The 15585-nt window shown below is 41.7% G+C and overlaps 1 protein-coding gene across 2 annotated transcripts; it reads right to left on the bottom strand.

The window, feature by feature from the left end:
• Positions 1–11763: 11763 nt before the first annotated feature.
• Positions 11764–14991, bottom strand: ZWINT (ZW10 interacting kinetochore protein). Of its 2 annotated transcripts, XR_005068879.1 has the most exons (8): positions 14817–14991; positions 13870–13972; positions 13580–13703; positions 13253–13419; positions 13051–13107; positions 12495–12637; positions 12242–12413; positions 11764–11858 (listed from the first exon to the last, which is right to left on the bottom strand). XR_005068879.1 is itself a non-coding variant. In XM_037062763.1 (7 exons), the coding sequence occupies exons 1-7, from the start codon at positions 14855–14857 to the stop codon at positions 12293–12295; spliced, it is 756 nt and encodes a 251-aa protein (XP_036918658.1). In that variant the 5' UTR covers positions 14858–14991; the 3' UTR covers positions 11764–12292. The 2 variants fall into 2 exon arrangements, 1 of the variants encoding a protein (XP_036918658.1); XM_037062763.1 differs by having other exon boundaries at positions 11764–12413.
• Between the last annotated feature and the right edge of the window lie 594 nt (positions 14992–15585).

Genomic DNA, 15585 nt, shown 5'->3' with positions numbered 1-15585 from the left:
TCTCTGTTCATCTGACTCAATGCCAATAGTATTACCTTCCATTTCATCAATTTTTCCTTCTGCCTGCTCAGATCTGTTTCTAAATTCCTCTAATGCTTTTTTATTTTGATTTTTGTATACATAATTTCTAGAATTATGAAGATTTCTTCTTAGGTTTTCTATATCTTTATTAAAATGTCCATTTTATGAATACAACATTTTATTGACTTTCTCTGTTTTTATTTAGTTCTTTAAGCAACTTTAAGAAAATTATTTTAAAGTCTTTGCTTAGCAGGCCCTCCATCAGATCATTATCAGTGACAATTTCTGTTGGTTTATATATTTTTTCCTTTGACTAGATCATAATTTTTAATTTCCTTGCATGTTTTGTGACATTTGAATCTAATAATGTGGTAACTCTAGTAATCAGATTCTCCCCTCCCTCCAGGGTTTATTGCTTATTAGATTTGTTCCATTTTTTACTGTTTTAAGCCATCATCATACCAAAAACCAGCCTGATGTGTAAACTTGTCTTCTGAGATCTTTCACAAGCCCGCACTTTTCCTTGGGCATGCATAAGCCTTTTGAATTTTTCTTGCATATGACGATGTTTGTGAATGTCTTCGTATTTAATGCCTCACTCTCAAAAACGGAATACAAGAAGAATAAAGGGGTGTTTACACAAAAGATGCCAGTCCTTGAAACCTCGTGTAAGTTGCTTCAGCTGTAAGAGTTGCGGTTTGCATCACTAGGGTAGTTGTATGACGATGACTGCCCATGTCTGTGTGTGCACTTCCATAATCGTAAACAAGAATCAGAAGACAGAACACAGATTAATCATATTTGGAAGCAGGATCCTATTGCCTACCTGGGCTTCTGCAAACTATGTGCCAGCTGCTCTAGGAAGACGTGCATAGCTGCTTGCCTTGGGATTTGCACTTAGATGCTAGGTAGCTGTTGCTGAGCTTAGATCAAAAATTGACTAAAATTAATAAAAATTCACCATCTAAACCTTCCCCAGAAGTTGTAAGGTTTCAATAACCTCCAAATTTCCAAAATAGTTACATCACACAGACCCCACCAGTGCAATTGTTGTCTAAGTGGGTAGATAAATTCCTGGTACTTCCTACTTGGCCATCCTCCCAGAATTTTCTCCCCCAGAGGTCTTTTCATCAGTTATTTCCCATAGGAGTCAGAACCAGAATGACACTGCCGCATTCTTTCATACTTAGTCTTCTATATTTTGCCTGCATCTGTTATATAAGTGTTAGGACAGAGCATCATGGCCAAGAATTGTGGGGTTTTAATTCATGTAAGTAAACTTCAGTTTTATGAAACACTTTTGCAAAGCTCACAAACTTTCACTTTTTTCGTTATTTTATTCATATTGATGATCTCTTCAGCATTTTCATTATTCATCAGTTCTCTTTTCTCTATTAGTATTGACATTCATGAGCAGAAATAAGTGACAGAAATTACCAGTAACATCTATGTGGAAAAAGTGAAATTTCTGAAAATAACAGAAGATGATGGCATGGTATATTTTCATAGCATATGGGAATATCACATAAAAAGCAGTATATATTAGATATTTATAAAGTGGAAGTCTTCAATTATGTATAAATTCTAAACAAACAAAAAAGCATATTAGCCAAAAGAATTATTCAACACGATTATTCAAAAAGACTATCTTTAATATCTAAAGTAAACTGAGTGTTTATAGCATTTTGTTTGCTTTTGTAAGTCCTTTCAGGTATATCTTATTACTTTTGTTATTTCTGAAAATAAATAAGAATCTCCTTTCATGGAAACAGAATTCCTTCATGGCAACCTTAAACAGGTGTCAAGCCCTAAAATAACCAATATTTTGGCAATAGGCAATATTAAGCAGTCTTATTTTCTCTCATATGGGAATGGTCAGTTTGTGAAAAAGTTTTTTTGTGTGGATCTTGCATATCAACATACAGGTTCTCCCACCTTTACAAAGCAAGTTTCTTTTTCTATTGACATTGATGCTTGTCAGTCTATTTTTTTTTTTTGCTTTAATATTTTCTTACACTCTAGAAAGGGTGGGCTTTCTCTCTCAGGTATTTATAACTACTTTTATTTGTTGCATAGTCTCCTAGGACTGGATTGATGAATATTAAGGTATGTCAGATACTGTCATTCTGCAAGATCCTCCCTACCAGCAATGAACATTCCCTCCAGGAAAACGTGCAGAGAAGTGATCCGTTTCACCCTTCAGGCATAGTTCACAGACAGCCTATAACATTCTCTGAAAGCCTGGTGTAGCGCATGTTTGATTAAGGGTTTGATTCTGTTGTCTTTCTTATGTTTCAACAATTTATCCCAGTGCCCATTTCACTACTTATGTACAGGCTTCCTGCTGACTTGATCCAAAATGCTTCAGGTAGATATGTTTCCGAGGTATTACACATGAAAATATTCTTGTTCTTATTTATATTATGCCACCCAATTTCAAAATTTCAATTACTGTATGTATTTTAGAATAACAGAGGATTAGATATAAAAGAACCTTTAAAAATAATTTACTCCAACATTCTCATTTTACATATGAGCAAACTGAGTCCCCCAAACATTGGTGCTAACACCACACCATGATTGGAACATGAAACCATGTTTCTCAAAAGCCAGGCCACTATTCTCTGCATTAAAACATAACGTCTTTAGTGTAAAATACAGACTTTATTCATGGCAAGATAAGGGATGTATATGTTAATCATTGATTTTAGTAATAAAATCATACATATACATATATAATGGTGCAAAAGTGACAGAGAGCACTTGGAGAAAAACAAGCAAAAGTAGGTTCTTATTCATGAACTATTTAATGCTACCGCCAATGATTTATAGGATAGCTCTCGAGGCATTTGTATTTGAATTTTTTTTACACCCTAGGAGCCCTTGATTGTAGGAAAAACATACATAAACTTTTCATCTTAACAAAAGTCAAACGTAACGGTGAACAAAAGATGTTTCCTGAGTGTATTTTTGGAGTGTTTGTGTGTGTTTGTATGGTGTTTGGTTCTAGCCACAACAGTAGGGGAAACTGTTTAGGGAGCACATTAACCAAGAATACCCTTAATGTCAGCATTTAAGTGTTATTTTTCAAATTGTACACATAAAAGTGTTTATGGCTTTGGAGAAATCATGGCACATATAACTTATAAGAGGAAATTTATGAAATGCTTTTGTACTCATTTGATTGCATAGGAAAGTGCCTTGTACCTAACAGATTTAAAATACCCATAAATTTATGTACTAAAACAAAAGTTTAGATATGTTTATAATCACTGAATTTCTTTAAAAGATGAAAAATTTAAAAACTAGCTCACTTAAATAAGTGGACTAGAATTTGACTACATAACTCCTCACTGAATCTTTACTTGCTAATGGATGTTTTCTCAGATGGACAGTATTCTCGTGATACAGCTAGGAAGAGCATTGGGTCTAGAGGAACACTTCTAAAACTCCGTAATCATGGCTACTTAGACATTGTGGTAGAAAGCAAGCAGAGGATCCTGAGGAAAAGGACCCTGAATGAAGGAATTTATATGAAGAAAATTAATTGGAGAATAGGAGAAGCAGCAACTGTGTTAGTAACACAAATGTAAAAATAAAGTGACAGAGTGATGCCAGCAACATAGTGGATTAAGGAACTCCAAGCCTAACTCCCTTACTTAAACATTGAAACACAGACAGACACACATACATGCAGTACCAAGAGTTTATCATGAAGAAATAGAAAATATTAATAAATCTATAATTAGAAGGCTGATATAATCAGTAATCAAAACTTCCCAACAAAGAAAAGCCCAGCACCAAACAGCGCTACTATTGAATTCTACCAAACATTTAAAGAAAAATTAGACCAATTCTTCTCAAATTCTTTTAAAAAACTGAAGAGGAGAGAACACCTCTGCTATAGATTGAATATTTGTGTCCTCAAATTTCACATATTAACATCTTAACCACCAAGGTGATGGTATTGGGGCCTTTGGGAGGTTATTAATTTCACATATTAACATCTTAACCACCAAGGTGATGGTATTGGGGCCTTTGGGAGGTTATTAAGTCACAATGGAGGAGGCACCATGAAAGGGTTTGGTGGCACTATAGAAAAGGCCCCAGACACCCTTGTCCTCACCGCTGTATGAGGACACAGTGGTAAAGTGCTGGCTGTGAACCAGGAAAGAGGCCCTTACAAGATACTAAATTTTGTGGCAACTTGATCTTGGATTTCTGTCTCTAAAACTGTGAGCAATACTTCTGTTGTTTAGAAGCCACCCAACTTATGGCATTTTGTTCTAACGGTCTCGATGTATTAAGACAACTTCCTAACTCATTCTATGAGCTAGCACTTCTCTGTATCAACGCCAGACAAAGGCACTTCAAGAAAAAAAATAAACTACAGACCAATCTTCCTTATGAATGTTGATGCAAGAATCTCAACAAAATACTATCAGACCAAATTCAAGATAATTCTGAGAGAATTATTCATAATGACAAATTTATTCTTGGAATGCAAGGATGATTTAACATATGAAAGTCAAAGAATGAAATACACCACATTAACCAAATGAAAGCAAAAAAACAAAACAAAACACATGGTTATCTCAATGCGGAAAAAGCTTTTGACACAATTCAAAACTTTCATGATAAAGACACTCAACAAACCAGCAATATAAGAAAATGTCCTCAGTAAAGATAATATGCAAAAAATACAAGGTGACCATCATATTCAAAGGTTAAAAACTGAAAGCTCGCCCTGGCTGGTGTAGCTCAGTGGATTGAGCATGGGCCTGCGAACCACACGATCGCGGTTCGATTCCCAGTCGGGGCACATGCCTGGGTTGCGGGCCAGTTCCCAGAGGGGGACTCACGAGAGGCAACCATACATTGATGCTTCTCTCCTTCTCTCCTTCCCTTCCCCCCTAAAGATAAATAAATAAAATCTTAAAAAAAAACTCTGAAAGCTCTTCTTCAAAGATCAGACATGAGGTAAGGATTCTCACTCTTGCCACTTTTATTCAACATAGTCCCAGGAGTCTGAGTCAGAGGACTTAGATAATAAAAAGAAATAAAAAGGCATCCAAATAAGAGAGGAAGAAGTAAAACTATCTGTTTACAGATAACATGATATTACATGTAGAAAACCCTAGATTCCAAAGGAAAACTTCTTAGAATAAACAAACTTAGCAAAGTTACAAAGAGTAAACCTTCACATGCATGGTCAAATCATGTTTGATAAGTGCCAAGACCATTCAAGGGGGAAAGGACACTTTTCAACAAATGGTTGTAGAAAATTGGATATCTACATGCAAAAGAATGCAGGTAGACTCTTACCTTCAATGACATACAAAATAACTCAAAACAGATGAAAGACTTGAACCAAAGAACTAAAACTAAGAAAGTTTTAGAATACATAGAAGAAAAACTGGCAATCGTTTCTTAGATATGACACCAAGAGCAAGACAACAATAACAAAAACAAAAACGGATGTTAGATTTTGTCAAAACGTGAAATATCTGTGCATCAATGGAGATAATGAACAGAGTGAAGGTGGCCAGTGAAATGAAAGAATATATTTACATATAATATGCCTTAAAGGATTAATATCAAGAATATATAGGTGGCCCCTATAACTCAACAACACAACTTGGTTTGAAAATAGGCAAAAGACTGGCCCTAGCTGAGTAGCTCAGTTGGCTAGAGCACTGTCTGGGTACACCAAGGACGCAGTCAGGACTGTCGTCAGTCAGGGCACATTTAAGAATCAACCAATAAATGCATAAATAGGTGGAACAACAAATAGATGTTTTCTCTGCCCTTCTTTCTCCTTTTGTCTTGCTCTAAAATCAATAAATAAAAAATAAAAATAGGCAAAAGACCTAAAAAGACATTTCTCCAAAGAAATGGCCAATTAGCATATGATTAGGTGCTAAATATCACTCATTGGTAGGGAAATGAGAATCAAAACCACAATGGGATACCACTTCATCTCCATTAGGGTCACTACTATTCAAAAACAAAAAACAAGGAAAAGTTTTGTGAGGACATGGAGCCGCTGTGCATTGCTGGTGGGAATGTAAAACGGTACAGCCACTGTGGGAAACAGTGTGGTGGTTTCTTTAAAAACTAAACATAGAATTACCATGTGACCCAGCAATTCCACTTCCGGGCTATATACTCAGAATCAACAGCAGGGACTCATATGGACACGCATGGATACGGCATATCCATATTCATAGTCACATTATTTACAGCAGCCAAAAGGTGAAGCAACCTAAGTCTTCACTGATGGATAAATAAACAAAATGTGGTATATACACAGGTGGAATATTTGTCAGCCTTCATAAAGAAATCCTGATATGTACCACAATATAAATGAACATTTAAAACATTATGTGAACAGAAGCCAGTCACAAAGGAAAAAATACTATATAATTCCATGTGTACGAGGGACCTAGAGTAGTCAAATTCAGAGAAGGAAATTAGAATGGTGTTCACCAGGAGTTGGGGGAGGGAAAGGAGGTGGGTTATTGTTTAATGGGTGTGGAATTTCAGTTTGGGAAGATGAAATAGTTCTGGAAATGGATAGTGCTGCTGGCTATACAATGTGACTGTACTTAGTACTACTGAACTATAGATGCACAAATGGTTAAAATGGTAAATTTTGCCATGTATGTTTATGTACAATAAAAAATGCAACATCTATATATTTTAAAATGTTGCATTGTAGTGTGCAATAAGCCTCCCTCACTCATTTGAAGATTTCTTTGAAGGCTCCACCTGCTCTAATTCATTTGCAATTTTAAATGTGTGTAGGGGGAGAAAAAGAAGCAAGGCTTGACTACCAATCACACAAGAAACACTGTATTTTGTTGTAATAATACACAGATAGAAAAGACAAAGAGCACAACATTAGAAATATTAACAGACTCTTTTCATAAAATATGGTCAGTACCATGTGGTTGCACGCTCAGGGTGCAGAAGCACCGAGGAACAGATCTTGGCATGTTAAGGAGAGACTCAAGTCATGCCCTCCACCTCCCGCCCTGCTCCCTGTCCCCAGCTTGTTGCTCAGCTCTTTTCCCTCTACACAAAAAGACCAATTAAAGCAGGAGACAGCATGTATAGTGCAGATGAGATAGCAAGTTTATTCAGGAAACACATACAGCACAAAGCTGCAAGCAGACACCCAACAAGTCTAAAAGCCCCACATATAGAGGAAATAAAGTTGTTATTAAGTTTGTTAGTAAGTGAGTAAGCTTGTTCTATACACCAGAGCCAGAGTTACAGGTGGGTACTTAGCTAATCCAAGTATGCTGATCATTGGGGTCCGATGGTTATATCCTTTAGCCAGTTTCCAGAGGTATCCCTCCTTCTCCCCCTCCTAGACCTTGGGATTAATACAAAGGCTTTCTTTTTAGTTAGTAAAGGCTTTCTGTCTAGTTAGTGAAGTTGTTACAAAGTCTCCCTTGCCCAGCACAGAATCTGAAGGAACAATTCCCTCCCCCACACCCCAGTAGTCCTGCTTGTGATGTTCAGGACACCTGGCAATCTTAGTGAGATTGTTGCAGAAGGCCCCCTTTCTCAGGAGTCTCAAGGACCCCCTTTTCTCCTACGCAATTTTTGCTTGTCATGCACCTGGCACTCATCAAACCAGGGTCCGGGCTGCTGAATTCATTGGCGAAGCATCTCTCCAACTTCTACCCTCATGTATAAATTCTTTGTTAGATTGTAAAGGTGAGGGCCCTGCTTTGTTTTCCCCCTGGCCACTCATTCCTAGCTGCTACCCAACAGGCTCTTTGCTTTTGTGATTCGCCAAAGATAGCTGTGATAAATACATTGCTTTTTAAAGGTTTGTCAAATCACTGCAAATACATTTCATACTTTAAGACCATTATAAAATTGTAAGTTTCACTGTCTATAAAATAACTGTGGATAAATATCTACCCCATTAAATTGTTATAAATACAAATAATGAAAATAATACAACTTAGAGTACCGATTAGGAACAGATGCAATCAACATACTTTTCACTGTTTTTCTTGCATTTGCTTGAGATACTCAGATTAGACTAAAACACCACGTTGAAGGCCAACATTCTCACTCACAACACTGAACTGTGACACTGCACTTTTTTAACAAATTTTGAGAACCAGTTATAATGGTGATTCTTTCTTTTACCCGCTTATAAATTCTCAGGTGAGACTAAAAAACAGGTAATGCACTGCAAGTGATGTGAGAGGTAAAAAGGGGGAGAACACTTCCACGAATGTGCGTAATTGAATGACTCGCAGCAAAGGAAGTGCAGCAGCTGAGTGAGCAAAAGAAACCTCCCCGGAGGACAGAACATGTCACACTCAGAGTAGCGCTTAGCAGTGCCCCTGGGTTTACAGGCACGAGCTTAGCGTATGACAAACCTGCCACGCAGAACTTTGGTCTGGTGTTTAGAACAGGGGTCAGTACAGGGAAGATTCATTCTAAAACTTATGTTAAGAGGGTTTATAAACTTTCTTACGGAGGCAACATGATTCTCTGTTCAGTTTTTCTAAGCACACAGGAATATTTTAAGATTTAGTACATATTTTAAGTTATAAATATCTCACCAATCATTGCTCCAAATCAAATATATTTAGTGGGAAATGGAGACTTTGATGAAACTCCTATCCTTTGACCAACATTCCATTTACTGTGTCCAACTTTTTTTTGAGATGACGCTTTGAGAAATGCTTTTTTCCAGTCCAACACATGTTTAATTATTATCACGAAAGGTTAAAGGAGGAATTCCTGAGATATTTGCCTAGGGAAATCTGAATTGAATCCAGTAGGTTTAAGGTACCTGATATAACAACCTCAATTTTCAGTAGCTTCTTTTAATACAGAACTTTTCTTCCTCAATCATACGATGGTCCAACACAGTTGTCTTCATTTAGGCTGTTTCTTCCAAGTGGCAAGGACTCAGGTTCCCTCAATTTTGTGTGTCTACCTTCCTCATGATGCAAAGCATCCTCTTCATTTAGCCAGAAGTGAGAGAAAATGAAGGCCGTGTGTAGGAGTATACATCATTTCTGTGCCCATCTGCCTAGTGACCACCCCACCACAATGGCCTCAGCTAACTCCACAGGAGGGTAGGAAATGCAGCTTCGCTGTGTCAGGTTGGTGAACAATCAGTAATTTGGACAATTTATCTCTTCATAGATAAGGATTTTTATTTCCTGAGGTTTGTTTTCCATGGGAAGAAAAGAAAATTACACGCGTATCTTACCCAACTCTGTCTGCTTTCTAGGACTGTGTGTGTATGTTTATGAGGGTAGGGAATTTTCAGAATGTTACAACACATAAATGAACCAAAATAAACATACGATAGCAAATATAAAAAGATGACCTTTGGGTACTTAAAAATGAATAAATATTTGAAAAGATGGATCAAGGAAAAGATGAGATAAGGCACAAGAAAATCAGGAATGTGTTATTAGGCAATCCTAAAACCGGATGCAGATATAAAGAGATTAGGACAACTTCACATGAATAAATGTAAAAGATAGAAATAAAAAATTCTTAGAGCAATATAATACCTAAATAATGTGAAATTAAAACTAGAATAAGCAAATGTTCCACCATAGAGAAAAATTACTATATTTAAAAAAAATTATTCTTACAGAAAATAGAAAAAGAATGTGTTCCTATTCATTTAATAGAGTCAACTTACTTTTCACCGCATTACCTAAGAGAAGGCTCCTTCTGGCCAAGACAGAGCAAGTGTCTGGACTGTGTAGATTCTCTGGCTAGTCTCCGTCCCCTGTGCTCTCAACGGTGTCTGGGCCCCTCCCTTGGAGGAAATAGGACAAGAGAATCTTTGGCCGCAGCTGGGCCTTTTGAGCAGTCGCTGTGGACTCCCAAGTGTCCATGTCTTTGTGTAAGAGATTATAATTTTTCAAGGACAGGCTCCCTTCTTGCACATGTCTATCGGTGCAAGTGTCAATGAACAAGGAGGAAAAGGAGAGCCTTTAGGGGAACTTAGAGGAGACCGAGAACAGCCGAAAGTTGAAATCTAGCTTCCACCTGAAAATAAATCCTAATTCCTGAGCTTTTAGTCAAGACACTTTTGCCCATCAGAAGGCTCCAGCCACACAGGCAATTTGGGGGATTTGAACAAAAAGATATTGAAGCCTCCACTTTTTGGCTTCACTGTGAACTACTCATTCCATACACCTTGAGAGAAATCTGGTTCCTAGCAGTTTGCAGACCTCTAAGGCCCCTGGCCTAGAGTAACTCAGGATACTATCCTGCACCCCAGCCTGTGAGCTCCATGGAGTCTTCCCTTCTCTGCTGACTTCCTGTCAGCAAACACGCGTGCAAGAACAGGGAGCTTCACCCCACCCCAAACCATACCCCCTGAGTCCTTTGGTAGCCACTCCTTTCCCAGGGTGGATACATTCTTGCTGTCTCCTTTGTACTGCAAAAATTTCAGAGTATATAAGACTAGAAAAAGAAACCAGACTGGAGGGGAGGGGAGCCTACTCAGTAGGAAGGGAAGGTAGGACTGAATATTTGGGGTGCAAGAAAGAGAAACAGGGCTGTGGCAGGGACCATGTGGGAGGGGGTGGGATGGGTAGAATGAGGAAGGCTCTCTGGGTGTTTGTGTGCTCCCTAGAAGAGCATCCTCAGTCTTCACTGACCCCCTGATGCAGGCCCTCCAAGGCCTGGTAACTGTCCTGTTTCATACCTAAAAAATGGGGCTCGTACATTTATAAGAACAATGTGAGGGAAAACTAGGGACACCTTGGAGAAGCAGAGCAAGCCATCAGCATGCATGGGGATCTGCGTCACTGCCTGACAGAGGCATTCCAGTATGAGAAAGTGGGACCCACGTTTCTTGACGCTCTCTCTCACCAAAGACAAAGGGACTCCATGTATCTTTCTCAAAGGGCCGAGTCTTTCTCACACCTATGGAAAAGCTAGTATCCCACTAGCTTTCTCTCAGACAGCAGTTCCCACACACCCAGTCAGGTATAATCTCTCACACAGCAGCACCCCTCAACGTCCACACAGCTAGCAACAGCTCCAGAGAGCAATGGATACGGAAAGCAGGAAACACAATAATACTGCAGCAAGTATGCATGGGGCCAGCTGGGTACTTGAACTACTGGGGGCCCACTCTGTAAAGTGCAGCACTATCTAACCGCTATGCTGTACATCTGAAAACTAATAGAGAATACTGAATGTAAGCTGTAATTGAAAAACAACAGAAATAAATACAGGAACACACACAATGGAAATTCTAACTCAGACACAGGCTGGTACTGACAGATCCTTCTCTATATTCTCTCAGTACTGCTTTACCATGCGACTGCTTTAGTTTGCTACCCTCTTTTACCACACTCCGAAATCATCTCATCCATCTGTTTACTTGTTCATGCTCATTACGTTCCCCAGACCCAAGGACTAGTAGCTCCAGTTCACAGCAAGAGGGTTGGCACATAGCAGGGCTTCAATAAACATTCAGATGAGTGATTACAGTGATCTTTCCATATCTAACCACCTACATAAAGCATTCTCTCCTCTTCCCAAATTAAGCTCAGCATGTTTGCATCATATTGACTTGGCAAGCAACTCCTGAGGCCCCAGGCCAGGGCCCTCTACCCATCTGTACCCTCTAAATTCACACCAGTCCCAGCACCTGTCATGTTGATGGCCTTTGAATATGGCACTTCCCATCACCATAGGAAGATAAATACACAAACAGGCAACTGAGAGAGTTCCAGGGCTTTTAATCAACAGAATGCAGGGCCTGCCCCCTGATGGGTCATAGTCAGATCTCAGGTTGTACTCAGAAGTTCACTGCCCACCTCAGATGAGGGTGGGGCAAGGGGGTTGGGGAACAATAAGAGAGGGGTTAGACCAGGACAGGCTGGGCATGGGGATGAGGTGCTAAGCTTCGACCATAAAACAAACTGCTTGCTCCTCCCCACTTCCCACAACACCAAGAACAGCAGAGCTCATAGAGACAGGCAGGCCAGAGGCGCTCCCTCCCTCCATTTGAGCAGTCCAGAAACACAAGGCACTGGGCTGCATCCCTTCCTATGTTGCTGCACCCCCAGGAAGCCATGGCAAGCTCGCAGTTCCAGCAGGTTGTAGGCCACTGGCCTTGGGGAGCATGGTATGAGCAGCAGGTAAGACCCATCTCCCAGATTTTCTACCTCCCTGCCCATCTGTCCCATTTCTCATTCACCGTGGAGGACACAGCCGCAGCTCTTCCCAAGGTATCTCCAGTGTTCTGCTCCTAAGGCTGGGTCAGTTGCTGGGGCTTAGCTTCGCGAACATCTGAATGTCGCGGCAGCTCTGTCTCTGGGAATTGCAGCTTACCCTGCAATGTGTGTAGCAGTTGGAGGAAGGTCTGGTGCCTGGACAAAAGAGGTCTAAGTGTCAAGGGAGGAACCTCAGCTGGACCACCCTGGGCCTGCAGCCCATGATCCCAGTCTCACCCCTGCAGCTTGTCTTGCTCTTGCTCTGCTTGCTGCTTCAGGGTTCCAAGTTCCTGATTCAGCCGCTTGAGCTCCTGCTGAATTCCTGTCTTATGCTCCCTCACTTCTGCAGAAACTTCTGCCAAATGTTGTAGACGCTCCTCCTAAGAGAAGTGAGAATGCAGATATGGCTCACCAGATACTGAGGTCTTACTGCCATTCCCCTAACCCCCTCAGACTAGATGGCACAAAGATGATGTTAACACTTAATCTGCTAGGTGCCGGACACATTTTAAGCACTGGCTGAATTAATTGCTCAATCATCTTAACAGCTTTTTAGGGTAGGTGCTAATATTCCTCCATATCACAGAAGAAACAGAAGCACAGAAAGTCAGGCAAATGCCCAAGGTCATAGAGGTATTAAGAAGTGATGCTAAGATTCAAGCCCGCGTCGGTATCCATATGTACTATAATGCCTCACAGAAAGAAAGGAGATAAAGGTTTTCCAGGCAGAGGACTTAGTCCAGGCAATAGCATAGTGGTAGAAAGAGGTATTTTCCTAGGGGGATGGACCCACCTGTTGCAGCTGCCACTGCTTCTGGGCTGCTCTGAGTTTCTCCATGGCCACTTGCTTCTGCAGGTAAGCAAAGAATGGGGACAAGGAGAGGAGTGTATTTTCCTGGTTGCATTTTGGAATGTGGACAGTGGATGCGACCTAGTATGTTTACCCTTTCCCTCCTCCTCTCTGAAGGTTCTTCCCTTCCCACACCCCAGTGCACCTTGGCCTGGAGCTGGTCAAGGGCCTCCCGGAGCTGTGCTTGCTTTCTTTGTGCCTCCTCCATCTTAGGCAGGGCCTGGGTCAGGGCTGTTGTGATGGCCTCCACATGCTCTTGGTAGGTAGCCTTCAGCTCTTTCCATTGCTCCTTGGCTGCAACTGCCTTCTGTCCTGAGATGAGCCACCAGAATGAGGACTCGAGTCAAGTTTGACCTGCTAGCCTAAAACACTGGGGCCTCAGTCTTTCCATCAGCTACACAGCTGACCAGATTGACATCTCTTTTCTTTCCTCACTCAGAGCAGCCCCTATGCCAACCCTCTGACTACTTACGGCTCGTGTCTTCAGAAGCCAAGGGGTCCAGACCCTGGACAATGTCCTCCTGAGCCAAAAAGTTCTGCAGGAAATCTACTACCTGAAGCTGGCTGCAGAGCAGCTTGTCTTTCTTTCGAGAATCCTATTTAGAGGAAGGGAAGAGGCAGGGAACATTCTTACCTCCTGGTACCACAGGCCTACAAGGCTGCCTTCCAGTCTGCTCACCATGAATGATGCCCAGTACCTCAACAGAAAGACCCAGGAGCAGTTCCTGGCTTATGAAAAGCTGGCTCCCATCTTGAACATACCATCACAAACTCAGCCAGGATCTGTCCGGGCAGCTCTGCTTCCTCCTGCCGGCCCTCCTGCTGGCCCTTCTGCTCCAGAATGTTTGCCAGCTTGGCCAGGGCCCTGAAGGGGCAAGGAAATGGGGGAAACCGCAAACTTCTGGATTACTGGTTCTGCAGAACTTTTGTACAGATGCATATATGCAGATGCATACATCAGTGCTGAGAGTCTTGCCCTGACCAGTGTGTCTATACACAGGCTGAAAGGGCCACCTGGGACCCAGAGTGGCGTGTGTGGGTGTGGAGGACATATGAAGGGTAATAAGTAGCATGGGGAAAAATAAGCAGAGCAAGGGAACTACGAAGTGTGGGGTGGCAAGTGTCTCACTAAAAAGAAACCATTTGAGTCAAGGGAAATGTATGGGGAAAGGGAAAAAATCAGGACAAAACTGATGGGCAGTGGATGTCCACCAGGCAGAGCCCACTAACCTTGAGGAGAGGCTTAGGACAGAGGTTTAGATGCCAAGATTTAGGTTCTTTTGAGTTCTTCCGTGATAGGAGCTGTCACTACAGCCGTTAGGAGGCAGGGATCGACATAAAATAACCCAATGGGAGAGTGTGTAGGACAGGGGGGACAGAAACAAAAAGGCCCTTCCAGGAATCTCTCCTGGATATAGAGTCTTCTGTCGGGTGGTGCAGTCTACGAAGAGACGGGAGGATTGGCAGAGATGAAACCGCCCCCTTCCAGGGCACACCCCCGGGACGTGTACATTCGTGGGAGCTACGGGCAGAGGCAAGGCATATCAATAACCTAAGACTGGGGTCTCGGGTCAGGATCACTTCACCCACCACGGAGTCTAACTTGAACAGCTGCAAGGGGTCCAGAGAACTGTCAATTGTACTCGGAGACCCTCAAGATCCACCCTGGTCCCTCCCGCCCCAGCTGGCACCCGGTGGCAGATACTTACTCTAAGGCTGCAGCCTCTGCCGAAGTCTCCTCCGCCAGCATCCTCCACAGCGCAGCGATTCAGCTTTATCCTCCCCTAATACCTTTTCCTGTTTGGATCCACTGCGGACTGCGCGCCGGAGCAGGTGATTGGTTACCCGGTTAATGGGAGGCAATCAAGGACCATCGTTAGCTCTCATTGGCAGGCGCGGATTCGCGTTTCCGCGCGCCTTACGTTTTGCGCAGTCGCAGTCGCAGATGGTCTGGCGGGTGTGTAGGAGATCTGCGCTTGCGCGCTAGGCTGTCGGCGGTGCTAGAGATTTATGGTGGTTTGTTAGTTCATTTGCGGGTGTAAGGCTAGCGTTTTCCATACACTGTGCCGGAGGGAGAAGCGTTGCAATGAGTTTAGGTTTTAGGGGAAACTGTCAGCATTCATTTTGTTTTTGAAAAACTCCTAGGTAGAAAGAGAACACCGGATCTGTCTTCCAAGACACTTTATCATTAACGGAGAACAGTGATCGTGGAGAAACGGGGAACAAATATCAGCTCAAAAAGCTTACTGCCTTTAAAAATTTTCCAGAATGCGGTGCAGGTAGAGAGAACCCAAGCAGAGCCCAGCGGATTACCTGCGTTGACAAGATTAATCTGGTATTCTGGAGAGGTCAAGACAGGTAATGTTCTCAGCAGCGTGTAGGAAAAAGAGAGTTGCTCAGAGAGAGAACTCCTACAAGTTTCTCATGTGTTCAACTGAGAACTGAGCATTGTCTGAGGACACTGCCCAGAAAGAGTTT

The sequence above is a fragment of the Sturnira hondurensis genome, unplaced genomic scaffold (genome assembly GCF_014824575.4).
Source record: "Sturnira hondurensis isolate 20B ecotype Veracruz unplaced genomic scaffold, ASM1482457v3 Scaffold0014302, whole genome shotgun sequence".
In the NCBI taxonomy this organism is placed as follows: Eukaryota; Metazoa; Chordata; class Mammalia; order Chiroptera; family Phyllostomidae; genus Sturnira; species Sturnira hondurensis.
Note: the sequence above shows the minus strand (reverse complement) of the source record. Positions and strands in the feature narration are given on the sequence as shown.